The 15,271-nt window shown below is 59.9% G+C and overlaps 1 protein-coding gene across 1 annotated transcript in view; it reads left to right on the forward strand.

Annotated features, from left to right (window-relative positions):
• The window catches only part of SPTBN5 (spectrin beta, non-erythrocytic 5), a 46,343-nt gene that overhangs the window by 30,005 nt on the left and 1,067 nt on the right, over positions 1-15,271 (forward strand). Inside the window, 29 exon segments of the mRNA XM_082734426.1 lie at positions 250-365; positions 450-564; positions 1,362-1,475; positions 1,658-1,779; positions 2,029-2,191; positions 2,381-2,569; positions 2,822-2,899; positions 3,528-3,700; positions 5,780-5,870; positions 6,002-6,148; positions 6,727-6,864; positions 6,961-7,217; positions 7,387-7,573; positions 7,786-7,995; positions 8,441-8,637; positions 8,760-8,964; positions 9,237-9,431; positions 10,266-10,421; positions 10,668-10,885; positions 11,050-11,239; positions 11,460-11,636; positions 11,808-11,912; positions 12,270-12,503; positions 12,679-12,750; positions 13,213-13,481; positions 13,627-13,712; positions 14,043-14,177; positions 14,522-14,572; positions 15,014-15,107. Coding sequence (XP_082590552.1) covers positions 250-365; positions 450-564; positions 1,362-1,475; positions 1,658-1,779; positions 2,029-2,191; positions 2,381-2,569; positions 2,822-2,899; positions 3,528-3,700; positions 5,780-5,870; positions 6,002-6,148; positions 6,727-6,864; positions 6,961-7,217; positions 7,387-7,573; positions 7,786-7,995; positions 8,441-8,637; positions 8,760-8,964; positions 9,237-9,431; positions 10,266-10,421; positions 10,668-10,885; positions 11,050-11,239; positions 11,460-11,636; positions 11,808-11,912; positions 12,270-12,503; positions 12,679-12,750; positions 13,213-13,481; positions 13,627-13,712; positions 14,043-14,177; positions 14,522-14,572; positions 15,014-15,107 — 4,484 coding nt within the window.

Consider the following 15,271-nt stretch of genomic DNA (forward strand, 5'->3'; position numbering starts at 1 on the left):
CTCTCACTAACAGCCCCCGCCCAGGACGCATAGGGGTGCAGACGCTCCTGCACCAGGAGATCCTAGCTTGCCATTTCATTCCACCACTTGCTTTGCTTTGCTTGTCTATTCTTATTCTCAACTCTTTGTGCTTTCTTATCACTTGCTTTCCCGAGCAATTTAACACGCCGCTCCTCATCCTCTCTTGGGCTGAGGCAGACCCTCCATGGGCTGTGACTGTCCGGGTGCCCTCACCCTTCACCCCTGCAGGACACCGTGGATGACATCCACATCAGGAGCATCAGTGACTTGTCCCTGAAGCTCGGGAACCTGGATCCTGAGCAAGTCAAGACCATCCACAAGCGGCGACAGCAGCTGAACAGCAGGCCAGTCCCTGACGGGAACGCCATGGGTCTAGGGGAGGGGACTGGAGGGCCATCTCTGACTAAGCCTTACGCCTCCCTTCCCAGATGGAAGAGTTTCCGTGGCAACCTACTCTGGTACCAGCAGCAGCTTGAGGGGGCCCTGGAGATACATACATTGTCCCGAGAGCTGGATGGTGTCACTGAGCAGATTGGGGAGAAGGTAAGTAGCAAAAGACTGTGGCAGCTGGGGGGCAAGGCGCCCACCCAGAGTTTAACTTGCATCTTGCGCCCCCTTCTCTTCAGCTTGGGTAGTGGAGGTAGATGCTTCTAGGGGTCCTTCAGGGCTAGGGAGAGGGGTCTGCCAGGGGCTCTCTCGCTATTGACTCTGGGCCCGAGAAGCCCCCATTACAGGCTTGGAGGCTGGCCCACCTGGCTTCTAGAAACACTGTGGGTCAAGAAGCCAGAGCACAGCTCCCCCACATACTCTTCTGTCTCTGGTCCCTGAGCATGGCCAGAGCGCACAGGTGTTTGGCCCCAGAGCATGTCAGCAACCACTGAGAAACGTGGGCTGAACGCTGGCAGGGAGGTGGGGAGCATGTGAAGAAGTCGTCTGCCCCCTCACCACCCAAGAAGTCCCATGCGACACAGATGGTGCCCTGTTCTGAGCGTGAAGGGGCTCTTGCCTCACTCTTCTTACTCCTCTGTTCCCTGCCCCCAGCCAGCCAGGCCTGGCTCTCTGTCCACGCTCAGTTCCCCCCAAAGGAATGAGAGACCACTGAGACATGGTAATGTGGAAGCAGCACACAAAGATGACAGGGTCAGAAGAGACTCCATCCCCTGGTCTCTCCTGGGAATTGTTCTTCACAGAAGGAAGGGACCTTGGTCAGCAGAAGGCTTGGGGAAGGGAATCGGTGGGGTACTTGGTTCTCACACAGAAACCCCATGGCTGGTGACCCCTCAGCAGTGAACAGGGAGCTGCAGAAAAGGCAAAACCAGTAAGGCTACATTCCTTCCCAGGCTGCCCTGGTCCAGGCCCTGGACTATGGAAAAGATCAAGAGAGCTTGCAGAGGCTGATCCGGAAACACAAGGAGTTGGAGCAGGAAATAGGCCTCCTCCAGGCCCAGGTGGAGGTACACCTCGTCTGGGGGATGCTGGGCAGGCCACAGAGGGCAGGAGGCCTTCCAGACCAGGGGAGCCAGCATACTCCATTGAGCAGTATGCCCCCTAGAGGCCAGGGGCCTCCCTCAGCTGGGGCTCCCCTGACTACCACCTACCTCCCTGCCCCAGCTCCTGAGCCCAGCTTTCCCCACAGTCCCTAGAGCGGGCGGTGGGCCGCGTCTGCCAAAGAAGCCCTGGGACAGCCCACCGCCTCAGCAGCAAGCAGCAGGAGGTGACAGACAGTTGGTGGCAGCTCTGGAGGGGGGCCCAGAAGCGGTAAGGACCCCTGGGCCTTTTTCCTCACAGACTGAGTCCTGGGAGCCTCTCTGTCTCTCCCCCTCCCCTTAACCCTGGTCTCCCCTGAGAACATTTTTCCACCCTTCGAATAACCATTGATGTTGTCCCCCTATTAATCCCCAGCCCTGGGCCCTTGTCTGGCCAAGGGGATTCGGAGAGCATTGGTGTGGGTGTGAGGGAAGGAGGGGCTTGGAGGCTCCAGGGCTAGCTGATGAACCCTGCGGGCAGGAGGGAGTCCCTGGAGGCCTTATACGAAGCTCAGAGTCTGCAGGCCGAGCTGCGGCACTTGTCGGTCTGGGCCCAGGGGCTGCGGGCGGAGATGGAGGCCCAAAGCACCCCGAGCAGCCCTGCGGAGGCCCGGCGCAGGCTGGAGGAGCACCAGGAGCTCAAGGTGAGGGCCGGACCCTGGGACCTCATTTTGCCTCTGCCCTGTCCCAACTTTCTCTGAGCCCTTCCTCCCTCACCTGCCCGGGCCTCTGTCCTCTTCCATCTTACCCACTCCGCTGTGTTCCACCTCACGCCTCCTCCCTTGCATGGAGGGAGCCCTGGCCTCGGGGGTCTGAGGCCCATCTTATGACAGGCTGAGCTGGACTTGAAGACAAATCGCATCAGCCTGGCCCGAAGCACCGGGCAGCGACTGCTTGCTGCAGGGCACCCAGCTCCCCCCGACCTCCGCCAGGCCCTGGCTGGCTTAGACCACGAGCTGAACAGCCTGGAAAGGGCCTGGCAGGACCACCAGCTCCAGCTGCAGCAGGCCTTGGAGCTTCAGGTAGGCAGCCTCCATCCTGCCCTCCCTTAACCCCACCGGCCCCTGGTAAGCCAAACCCCGAGGCCACTGTTCCGAGGCTTTGCCCGGGGCCCAGCGCCCAGCTGGCCCACAGCAAGTCCTGCCGGCTGTGCATGTGTTCTTTCGAGCCAAGGTCTTGGTCCCTGGTTTCTCCTCAGAGCACCCACAGGCTCACTCCACCTACACGTTGGGGAGCCTCTGCTCACTTCCTTTTGCCTTTCCCTTTCTTGACAGCTGGTTCTGAGTTCCGTGGAGCAGATGGAAAGTTGGCTCTGCAGCCAGGAGGCCTGCCCCACTAGCAAGGGTCTCGGGGTGGGTGCTGACCCAGGTTTTACCAAAGCAGCGGCAAGTGCTGTCTGAGCTCCCCAGGCCCCGGGGGCAGGGGAGGGCTCCCCATCCTCTACCATCTGCAGCCCTGAAGCCTTCACTCCTCCATGTTTGTGGTTCTCCTGCACCTGGTGCTCAGCCCCACAGGGAATGTCCCGGGAACTGAGAGGGTGGGCGTGCATCCTTTGACCTGTTCTTGCCTCCTTCCCACGACTTCTTACCTCTGCCCTCCTCATGTCCCTCCCCCAAGGTTTGCTCTTCCAGCCACCATCCCAACCCCTGTGGCTGGCGAGCCTGATTCAGGGGGGGTCTTAGAAAAATCAGGGGCCAGCTGGTTCCTTGCTGACAGTCTTACCAGAGTGCAGAGGCGGGGGTGTTCCTGTTGGGTGAAAAAGCTCCGTGTGCCCTGAAAATTATGACCCTGACACCATCCTCAGTACCTCCCCTGGCTAAGAATCACTGTCCTAAAGCCAAACGCAGCCCTGAGACCTCAGAGGGATGGGTTTGGGCAGAGGGCTCATCATGTGGGGGAGTGTGGGTGGCATGGCTGGCAGAGAGATTGGGATGGGAGGGGCAGCCCCACGGATGGTAGTGGCTTCCCTGCTCCTGCCAGGACTCTTGGGCCGCTGCAGAGACCCTCCTGAGGAAGCACGAGGTGCTGGAGCGGGGCCTGGAGGCTCAGGCTGAAAAGATGAGCGCGCTGGAGGCCGCAGCCCGCAGGCTGCACCAGGCTGGGTACTCCGAGGCCCAGGGTGCCCTGGGTCGGTGCCAGGCCATGCTCCTGAGGTACATCTGGTTCTGGGCTGTGGGTGGGGTGGTGCAGCAAACTCCCCAGCGTTTTCTGGGGGCTGAGGTCGATGCCAAGCACCCCTGCCGGCCCAGCATGTGGCCCCCCAGGGGAGATGAAAGGGAGTTGTACCAAGAAACGTGTCCCAGGAAACTGAAGAAGGGGCGACCTAATGGAAGGGCCTGGCCAGAGCCCAGTGGTTAAGTGTCCATGAGCCAGTGTCCTGAGTTCCTGTGCTGCCCCCTTGTGGTGGGATTTGGGGCACTTGCCTCACAGAGTTTCAGATCTACAAGGATGGGGTAACAACGCCTGCCTCTTCAGGTAGTGGAGGATTGAGAAGGTACCCTTGATGTCTTAGCATGGTGCCTGCCACTCGCGCAGGTCGGCACATTTCTCACGCCCATTTATTTATTTATTTTTTAAGATTTTATTTATTTGGGCGCCTGGGTGGCTCAGTGGGTTAAGCCGCTGCCTTCGGCTCGGGTCATGATCTCAGGGTCCTGGGATGGAGGCCCGCATCGGGCTCTCTGCTCAGCAGGGAGCCTGCTTCCCTCTCTCTCTCTCTGCCTGCCTCTCCATCTACTTGTGATTTCTCTCTGTCAAATAAATAAATAAAATCTTTAAAAAAAAATATTTGTTAAAGATTTTATTTATTTGACAGAGAAAGAGATCACAAGCAGGCAGAGAGGCAGGTAGAGGGAGAGGGAGAACCTGGCTCCCTGCTGAGCAGAGAGCCCGACGTGGGGCTCGATCCCAGAACCCTGGGATCATGACCTGAGCCGAAGGCAGAAGCCTAACCCACTGAGCCACCCAGGCACCCCTCTCACGCCCATTTAGATGAACCCAGCACAGCTCATGAGACACCAGGCTCTTCCTTTTTTCCTCCTAAAAGCCTGTCCAGTTCAGCTAAGTCATCCAGCTTCTCAGACTTTTAGAGCCAGATGGATGTGGCCAAAAGCCGGCTCTCAGACTGGCAGGGGTCTCTGCCTTTTCCAGAGAGCCCACTGGGGTCCACAGTGCTTGTCAGCCCTCGTGCAGGCCCGGTGGGGGCCTGGGCCCTTTGCTCCTGTTCCTTGCTCATGGAACCCCCCACCTGGCTACCAGGAGGCCTTTGATGGACAGACGACAAATGCTGGTTTGCTGGTCTCTGTCAGTGCCCTCCCCTCGTGGCCCCCCTGATCACCTTAGATAGTTTCTGGTGGTCTGACTTGCCCCTGGGACAGTGCCACCGTGACCCCTCCCCTTTGGGCTTCTGGCATCCTCTGGGGAGGCGGCAGTTCCCATTCCACCAAGCCTCGCTGCACCTCCACCCCCACACCCTTTGGTAGCCCCAGCGGGAGGAGAGAAGTTTCCACTCAACGCTGGTGTGGAGACGACAGGGATGTGGTCAGTGTTAGGGTTTTGTTCCTATTTATTTTTTAGATCACGGGTCTAATCTCTCTTTTTGTGCGTACAGCAATGTATTTGATACACTGGTACAGAGAAATACACACACACAACACACACACACACACATATTTGGGTGGGTACCCGCTCAGAGTCCTTCCTAAGGGTAGTGCATGATCCAAACTAGTGGTTTGGACGCTGTAGTAGTTGGCTACTGTGGCCATGACAAAATCCCACAGACTGGTGACTTCAATGCCAGAAACGTGTTTTCTCACAGTGCTGGAGGCTGGAAGCCCTCAATCCAGACGCTGACAGGGTGGGTTTGTCCTGAGGCCCCTCTTCTCGGCTTACACTCCTCCCCTCTCCTCACATGGTCATCGCTGCATGTGCATGACACCTGACATGGCCGCTTGGGGGCGCTCTGAGAAGCTCATTTTAGCTTCTTTAAAACCCTGTCCTCCGATTCAGTCCCACTGTGAGGTACTGGGAATGAGGACTTCAACTTAAAAATGTGGGGGGACACAATCAGCCCCTGATAGGCACTAGTGAAGAGGAGAAGTAGAAGTTCTCTCCTTTCAGAGGGAGCCCCGGGCTCCGGGCGTACTGGCCATGGGGAGGTACGTGCATGCCCCTGGAGCAGCTCCAGATCCGGTGAAGGGACCTGAAGGCCCATGAGACCCTCTTTCTGGCAGGAAAGAGGCACTGGTAGAGCGAGCCAGGACCCGTCGCCGCCAGCTAGAGGAGCTCCAGCGGCTGCAGACTTTCCTGCAGGATTCCTTCGAGGTTCCCATGGATTGGGGGTGGTAGCGGTTGTGGTGGGGAAGAAGAGGCCAGCCTTCCTCGGGGCAGCACAGAGGTTCGGGGGTAGGGGGAGAGCCCGAGGGAGCTGGGCCTGGTCCTCTGCGTATGTGCAGGTGGCCACGTGGCTGAGGGAGAAGCACTCGGCGGCCCTGGAAGAGGGCTGGAGGGACCCTGCTCTGCTGCAGGCCCAGCTGCGGAAGCAACGGAGTCTCCAGGCTGAACTAGATGCAAGTGTCCACCACCACCAAAGGCTGCAAAAGGTGAGGGGACAGTCCTGCAGGCCAGAGAGTGTGGGGAGACCCAGCAGAGCCCTGGCTAGGGCTCTGATCCGGAGTCGCGGATGACCGACACTTATCTAGTCCTTTCTGTACACAAGCACTATGCCCAACACCCAAGGGGAGAGACAAACAGTAGCTTTCCTGGGGCACCCTCTCCAAAAATAGTGCCTTTTCAATCACGTATTGACGGGATAGTTTTTAAAGCCATCTTGGATGGACACGAGGGGACAGAGAAAGGCCGCAGTGAGCAAGCCTGTGTGTAAAGGAGCCAAAGTGTAGCATCTTTGAAATTTACCCTCTCCCACCTACAGAGGGCAGGACCTGACCCCAGGCTGGCTCCCTCTAGCATGAGGTGTCCTGCTAAAAATGTTTGATGTTTGATCTCGCTTAAACAAAATAACTGTTGTTTTCTCCATTCTATGGATAAGGAAAATGAGCTCAGAGAGGTTCAAGAATTCACCCAGGTCACACAGTGAGCTCACAGGCTGGGGATGGAGCCCGCGCAGGTTCATGGGCACCAGCCATCCTAAGTCCTAGTGGTGTTCCCTGTGTGGCTGTAGGAAGGACAGAGGCTGTTGCAGGAGGGCCACCCAGCCTCAGAGACCATCCGGGAGCGGCTGCGGGAGCTGGGGGAGCTCTGGGATGAGCTGCAGGCCAACAGCCGGAGGAAGGCAGCCATGCTACAAGTGGTTTGTGAGGTGGGCTCTGTGTGCCAGGCGACAGGCCAGAGGCGGCGGGGGGTGGTGGTGGTGCTAGGCCTCTCCCCCATGTGCCCACCTCACATTCTGCCCTAGGCCCTGCATCTCCGGCGGAGAGTGGAGGAACTAGAGAGCTGGCTGGAGCCTGTGGAGGTTGAGCTGAGAGCCCCTGTCAGGGACCAGGACCAGCCTGGGCTAGACAAGCTCCTGGGGGCACAGGGAGAGCTGGAGGTCATCGTGGAAGGGCAGGCCAGGCAGGCACAATGGCTGTGGGGCCAGGCCCAGGTCCTTACAGGGGAAAGCCTCTGCCTCGCCCAAGATGTAAAAGACCAGGCCCTGCAGCTGCTTCGGAGGTAGATCGACCTATGTGCCTCCTGCTTGCCCCCCTCCCTCCCTGCCCTCCAGCTTGTCTCCTCCGGGCCACCCCCTGCCCCCACGATGAGGGGCACTGAGTGGGTGAGCGCTGGGTCACCGTCTGGCCCCCACCCCTGACTGTCCCGTCCCCACCCTCCACCGTTGCAGGTTTGAGTGCCTGAGGGAACCCCTGCAGGAGCGCAGAGCTGCCCTGGAGACCCGGAGCCGCCTCCTGCAGTTCTTCAGGGATGCCGATGACGAGATGGCATGGGTGCGGGAGAAGCTGCCCCTCACCACCACCCAGGACTGTGGACAGAGCCTGAGCGCTGTGCGACAGCTGCAGGAGAAGCACCAGGTGTGGGTCTGCTCACCCTGAACCTCAGATCAGGCACCAGTCCCAGCCAGCCAGGGGTGCTGGGATCTCTCCACCTCTGGGGGGCTTTGAGGGCACCCCAGGTTCTTTGTGGGCCAGGAAAGGGAAGGCTTTGGGGGCAGATCTGCAGGATCCTCTAAGGCTTCTAGCACGACTCTGGGTCCCCTGAGGTGGGTCTTCCTCCCACTCCTCAGAACCTGGAGAATGAGATGAGTAGCCACGAGGCTCTGACCAAGGCCGTGGTGGCCGAGGGACACCAGCTGGCACAGGCCGGGCCCTTCGCCACAGAGGCTGCCGCCCGGGTGCAGCAGCTGGAGAGTGCCGTGCGCGGCCTGCGGGCAGAGGCCACGCGGAGGCGGCTGCGGCTGCAGCAGGCTCAAGAGGCCCAGCAGTTCCTGATGGAGGTGAGGGGCTGAGGCGGGCACAGCTGGGCCTGAGGAAACCCAGAGTGTAGGCGGCATTCTGGGCTCTCTGTGCGTCCCCTCTTCCCTTGGCTAAGTGCTCTTCTGCGCCCCACCCCCGGAGCTCGTCCTTCTCTGCAAGTCGCCCAGAGCCCTGGATTGGGTGTGATTTTGTTTTGTTGTCTCTTCTAAACCGGTGGTTCTCAGTCATTGCCTTCCATCAGAACCACCTGCAAGCTTTACGAAATGCGGATACTCAGGTTCCATTCCAGATGAGATCAGAATCTTCGGGGTTGAGGGCCAGGCACGGGGAGCAGGGAAGCTCTGGGGGATTCCCACATGCAGCCAGGGTGCGAACCACAGCTCGAGACCTCAAGGCTGTGCGTGCCCCAAGCTGGGGGCCCCAGAGGCCGTGACCCAGGGAAGACTGCTCTCCCTGCACCTCCAGCTCCAGGAGGCAGAAGCCTGGCTGGAAGAACGGGGCTGTGTCCTGGAGCTCAAGGATGTTGGCCAGAGTGCCGAGGCCATGTGTGCCTTTCTGCGGCGGCTGGAGGCCACCCAGAGAGACCTAGAGGCGTTCGGCTTGCGCATTGAGAGCCTGCAGCAGACGGCAGCCCTCCTGGAGAGCAGGCAGAACCCGGAAAGGTGCGGGGGAGCCCAGCCCACGTAGGGAGGCCCAGGGAGGGCTCTCCCTTCAGAGGCAGGCATGTGAAGCTGTTTTGGCCTAGAAAGGAAAGACTTCAGCCAGGTTGTCCTTTGTGCCACAGCGGCAGGGCACTGGCCCGGATGCAGGCAGTGAGGGAGGCCTACTCAGGGCTGCTGCAGAGGGCAGACGGCAGGCAGCAAGGCTTGCGGGAGCAGCTACAGCTCCACCAGCTGGAACGGGAGGCCCTACTTCTCGAGGCCTGGCTGGCCAGCAAGGCTGCCACGGCTGAGTCGCAGGACCACGGGCAGGACCTGGAGGCTGTCACGGTGAGTCTCTCCTGAGCCTGGGGTCAAGTAGATGGAGGCCGAGCCAGGGCAAAGGAGGCGTGCGTTTGGGCGAGAGGGAGGCGAGGGTGAGAGCCGAAGGGAAGAGGGGGTGCTCTGGGCGGATCCCCATGGTGCCAGAGCCAGTGTCAAGGGATGTCTGCTCCTGCCTCGTCCAGTATGGGGGGGGGCGGGGGTGGGCGGGAACGACTTCAGACAGTGCCAACCCTTTGCGAGCTGCTAGACGTCACCCCCTTGCCCTTCTCTCCCCGTAGATGTTGGAAGAGAAGTTTGATGCTTTCAGAAAGGAAGCTCAGAGCCTGGGGCAGGCCAAGGTGCAGGCCCTAAGGGAGCTGGCAGACTCCCTGGAACGGATGGCACCCAGGTACACTCCTCAGATTCAAGCCCAGAGGAGTCGCATCGAGGCCGCTTGGGAGAGGCTGGACGGGGCAATAAAAGCCCGCATCCAGGTAAGTGCCCCCCTAGGCCAGGTGAGGGGCATCCAAGGAGCAGGAGCATCGATGCCTTCTGCCTGGGTCGGAGGCCTATAGGCCAGCCTGGGGTACGCGTAGGAGCATGGGAGTGTGGGCATGAGTGTGTGTGTGTGTGTATGTGTGCACGTGGCGAGAGGGGGCTGCCTTTGATTCCCAGCACTAGGCAGATGGGGACTCCCAAATCCTTGTACCTTCACCTCCCCCCACCCCAGCTCTCTCCAGCAATTTTCTTTCTTGATGGCACAGTTCCTCCTCCAGGGAGAAACAGAAAGCCAGTCTGGCCAGCTTCCAAACCCCTCGGAGCCTCCTCTAAACACAGGCCTAGGGTCTGAAACCACCCACAGTCTGCCTTGTGCAGACGGGCTCCGTGTTGCTCCCTGACCTTTGTTCTCAGCTGGAGCCGCTGGTTTTCTTTAACACAGGCTGCTCCCCAAGTCCCTGACAGCCCGGGCAGCCTCCTGAATTGACCCTCCCCTCCTAGCCAGTCCTCCCAGAAACCAAAGCCCTCCTTCCTAGGGACCCATCCCCCATGCTTTAGAGCCTCCATTTCCGCCTTTCTCGTGATTTGTAACCAAAGATCCCCTCATCACACGGTGCCCTCCTGAGACCCTATCCCCTCATCTGTAACATCACACACTCATTGAGCACCTGCCACATCTGGAACATTTTCTGTACCTGGTGGTGACAAAGGAGTCACCGAGCCCCATGGTCCTCATTATTTAAAGGGAGGTGGCCCACAAGGCCACATCTCTAGAGAGAAAGACCTTAGGAATGAGCTTAACCAAGAGCAGACCCTCATCCCTCTCCCAGAGCCTGGCCATAGCCCGGGAGGTCCGGGGCTTTGAGCAGGCAGCGGCTGAGCTCCAGGAATGGATGCAAGAGAAGGCCACCCAGACGGTGAGAGATATCTGTGACCATAGCCCGTCATCAGTGCAGACCTTGCAGCAACAGCACAGGGGCCTGGAGGTGAGGGCCCCAAGGTTTCCCTGTGGGTCGGGGGACACCCCCCCACACCCAGAGGGGAGAAGGGAAGGCCTTCCTAGCCCAGGAGTTCTTACCCAGGATACATGTGGAACACAGTGGAGCTGGCTTGGGAAATCCTGGGAAAGAGGACCCCCCCCCACTCCGCGCAGAGAGGCTGGGGTGCTCCCAGAATGAGGGGCATGCATCAAGTTGTGTTGGGTGAGGCCTGATCAGGTATTCTGGTGGCAGCGGGACCTGGCAGCTGTGGAGAAGGAGGTGGCCCGGGTGCAGATGGAGGCCTGCCGGCTGGGCCAGCTTTACCCTGCAGCTCAGGAGGGCTTGTGCAAGCAGCTGGCCAAGGTGGAGGAGGCCTGGGCGACCCTGGACATGAAGGCTCGGGAGCGGGGTCGGCAGCTGGAGCAGGCTGCCCAGGGCCATGCCTTCCTCAGTTGCTGTCGGGAACTGCTGTAGGTGACATCCCGCCCCGGTATTGGCCCAGCTCTGCCCTGCTGGGTGGGGGTCACCCCAGCTCTTCCGGGAGCTGGTCTCCCCTTCCCCGGGCACACCTCAGGCCCTGCTTCTTGAAGCTGCTCTCCCAGACCTGACGGCAGCTTCATCTCCTTGCCCGCAGAGCATGGGCTCAGGAGAAGAAAGCTCTGGTCTCTTCCGAGGAGCTGGCCGGGGACATGGTAGGGGCTGAGCGGCTCCTGGTGCAGCAGGTGGAGCTGGGGCAGGAACTCCAGGAGCCTTGCCTTCGAGCCCACGATGTACAGCAGGAAGGGCGGCAGCTGATAGACAGCGGCCACTTCATGTCCCTGGAGGTAGGAGCACAAAAGGGATGGAGCCCGACTGCCCAAGGCCTTGGAACCCCTAGCAGAAATCTCAGCCCTCAGGAGAAGGCAGGCAAGGAGCAGAGAGAGAGGCCAAGAAGGGAAGGGGAGGGTCTGGGCCTTCCCTGGAGCCCTCTGCTGGCCCCTCCAGGCCTCCTCTGCCTCAGTGCTTCCTCTGGAGCATCTGACCCAGAGCATCCCTTCCCACCAGGTGGCAGCGTGTCTGCGGGAGCTAGAAGGGCAGCTGCAGGCACTCACGGAGGCCTGCACCCTGCGCCAGGAGCGCTGCGAGGAGAACTGGGGCCTGCAAAAGCTACGGCAGGAGCTGGACCGGGCCGAGGCTTGGCTGGCCTCCCAGGAGGTTCTACTGTTGGACCCTAACTATGGGGTGAGCCCAGTCCCTCCACCCCATTAGCCAGTTACACCGACTGGCAGCTGTGGCCAAGGGCAGGTCCTGCTGTTCCTCAGCTCCCTACCCACTAAACTGGGTTGCAGACCCCGAGGGGAGGCTCTTGGCACCCCCTGGAGCTGGGTTTCACCTTGGCTGGCTTCTCCCCAGCACAATGTGTCCGACGTGCAGCTGCTACTCTGCAGACACCAGGACTTAGAGAAGTTGCTGGCAGCCCAGGAAGAGAAGTTTGCCCAGCTGCAGAGGAAGGCAGGGGTGAGAGGAGGCTGGGTGAGGGTCCACCAGCAGCTAGGGGCCTGAGGGTGGGGGCGGGGAGGGGTGAGAGCAAGCTGAGAAAGGAGCTGCCCTATGTCCCATGCACTGAGCCCACGGCTGACCCCTCGGTCAGCCTCTGGATGGAGCTGATTCTTTGCCAGGCCAGCTGCAGGGCCCTGTTACCCTCCGACCCGGGAAAGGCTGGAGTCCCACTGTGGACTAGGAGAACGGGGAAGTGTCTTAAGCCAGCTAAAGCAGGAACAGATGAAAGAACCATGAGGCTGGGGTTCTCTCTAGGGGAAGGGATTCGGGGAAGAGAGGTGACCTGACCTGGCTCACCTCACTCCCCTCTCAAAGGTGGACTGGACGCTGCTGCAGCAAGTGACAGGGCTGGAGCCCAGGAGTGCTGGCCACAGGCTCACATCCCCCAAGCAGAGGCCCTTTGGAAGCTGGTGGCCAGGAGTACAACTGACGGAGACAAGGGACCTGCAGCCAGGTGTCCCCATTGGGCCACCCATACCCTCTGCCACCACGGTCTCCCTGGAACCTGTGGCCCGGCAGCAGGAGCCCAGTGGGGCTGGGGCCACAGGGGTAAGGCCCAGACCCTGCAGCCAGCACTGAGCCCCGGGGTGGGGGGCACTGGACCTAGGAACCGAGAGTCCTCGGGAATGAAGTAATCAGAGAGGGGAAGATTGCTAGCCCACCTCTCAGAGGGGGCCTCTCCTCTGTTTTTGGATGTTTCCTGTGCCCCATCTTGCCCTTTCAGGATGCTAAGGATGTCCCCACCATGGAGAGATTTTTGGAGTTCCAGCAGCAGCTCGGGTCTGCCCAGAGGCAGGTAAGTATGAGAAGGTTCCTTCTCCAGGCAGCTCTCTTCCACAGAACAGCTTGGGCTCAGAAGGGCCACCAGGGCCTGGAGTCTTGACATGGTGGATAATCCCCCACCCCCGTTCTTAAGACAGGTTCATTCTCTTTATTTAAGTAATCTCTACACCCAGCATGGGGTTCAAATTCACAACCCAGCCCTGAGAGCAAGAGTCACACACACTATTGGCTGAGCCAGCCGGGTGTCCCAAAACAGTTTCCTTCTTAAGCTACCTCAGAGCTTCCCCACCCCAGGCTGGAGGATGGGACCCTCCTCCTCCTCCTCCTGGTTTCCCAGCACCTCATTCCCAGGCTCCCTTGGGCCAGTCCAGCACTTGGCCTTGGAGCCTCTGGTGACACACAGGTCTTCGCAAGGCCAGACTCCAGCCTCCCCTCCACACCCAGCTGGTACAGCCTCCCCACTTTCTCCCCACAGCCCTGCTTGAGCCTCTGGGATGGCTGCCATGGGACCCTAAGAGGTAGCTCCCTCAGCCTCTTCTGGGACAAGAGGACAGCAGCAGAGGTACTGGGCAGTGGAAAACATGGAAGACAGAGGACAGGCCCACAGGGAAGAGCAGACATGGCCGCGGTGACCCCTCTCATGTCTTCTCAGAATATGGCCCCGGTGGCCACCCTTGACCTCAGAGGAGCCCAGTGCGAGAGGCCAGGGCACCAGAATGGCAGGAAACACACCTTCTCCTTAAGGTGAGGGCCATGTAGAGAAGGAGACAACAGCCCAGGGCCATACTGACCCAGCAGGCACAGCCTCCGAAGAGCAGCCCAGGGGCTGGAGGCAGGGGTCCCCTTATGGGTGGCCAAGAATTTTGACCCCTGGCTCCCTGGGTGGCAGGCTGAGCAGCAGGGTGGAGACGCCCTGGGCAGCACCATCAGAAGGGCAGGCCGAGAGCAGGATTCCAGCCTTGAGCAGCACAGCTGGTAAGCACTGGGGGAACCTGGGGAGGGACTTGGGGTACTGAGTCCCTGGGCCCCCGGCTGCTGTTTCAGACATCCTCAGAAGTGCCATATCTAGTACCTCTCTACCTAGAGAGGTAAGTGGGACATCATGTCTTCCCAGAGAACTGAAGGCCCAGAAGGGGTAAACCACTTGCCAAAGATCACAAAGGGCAGGCCCGGCTTGCCCCCTGGCTGCCTTCTGGCCCTGTCCCAACCCCCTCGGAATCTCTCGGACTCCCCTTCATGTTCCTTGGCTTTGTTCTGTGACCCTGGGACATTCTCTAACCTTCCAGTCCTCAAAAATTTCTGCAGGCCCTGCCCTTGGGGTGTCCTGTGGACAGTGGCCAAACCCAGCTCCAGCAGGAGGCATGCCTGGAACACACCCCTGCCCCAGAAGTCTCTCATCACTGTGGTCAGACGGGCTCCATCCAGAGACCGTGTGTTCAGGTCCTGTCCTCAGGCTGCTGTGAGCCCCGGGTGGGAGTCCCTCACCTGTTCCTCCCAAGCTCTCGGGGTTCCTGGCTCCCTTCCTCACAGTCTCTGGTCCCATGGGAGCTGAGCCTGACCTTCCAGCATCCCAAAGGCCTCCTGAGTGTCTTCAGGGTCTTCTCTAGACTGAGTCTTTCTCAGCCCGTCTGCATTCAGCCTTCTGGGAGGCAGGGTGCGCGGGGTACCACATGGGCAAGGCTTGACGTGTGCCTGGCCTCCTGTAGCAGGCACGTCATTTGAGCTGCTTTAAAAAAAATCACAGACTAGGTAGGTAACAAACCAGAACCATTTATTTCTTACAGTTCTAGAGACTGGGAAGTCCACCATCAAGGTGCCACCAGATTCAGGGTCTGGTAAGAGCCATCTTCCAAGTCATTTATTTGACAGAGAGAGAGATCACAAGAAGGCAGAGAGGCAGGCAGAGAGAGGAGGAAGCAGGCTTCCTGCGGAGCAGAGAGCCTGATGCGGGGCTCGATCCCAGGACCCTGGGATCATGACCTGAGCCGAAGGCAGAGGCTTTACCTACTGAGCCACCCAGGCGCCCCACCATCTTCCAAGTCGTGATGGGAGCCCTCTCACCGTGTCTCACTTGGTGGAAGGGGCTAGGTTGTTCTCTAGGGTTTCTGTAAGGGCTCCCCTCTCATCACCTAATCATCTCCCAATATCATCCCCTTAGCGTTAGCATTTCCATGTAGGACTCTGTGGGGGAGACACAAACATGCAGGGAGTCTGCTGTCTACAGAAGGCCTCGCACAGGGGCCGGGACTGACCACTGATCTCCCTTTGCTCTGCAGCCCAAAGTCTGAGCCTGGAGCACCTGGCCAGACCAGGGGGCCTCCCCTCTGAGCACACTGCTGAGGGCGTGCCCGGCCCGGCCGCCCCACTCAGGTAGGGCACCTGAGGATGTGGTGGGGGAGTGGTCCTGAGCTCCATGATTGGCACAGCTGCAGCCCTCTTAAGCCCAAGATCTGAAGACTCAGATCTGCTAGGGTGTGGGGTAACCCCCATATTTGAAACCCTCAGCAATAGAAAATCCTAGCACCCACCCTCCC

Source organism: Mustela nivalis (assembly GCF_964662115.1).
Source record: "Mustela nivalis genome assembly, chromosome: 6".
In the NCBI taxonomy this organism is placed as follows: domain Eukaryota; kingdom Metazoa; phylum Chordata; class Mammalia; order Carnivora; family Mustelidae; genus Mustela; species Mustela nivalis.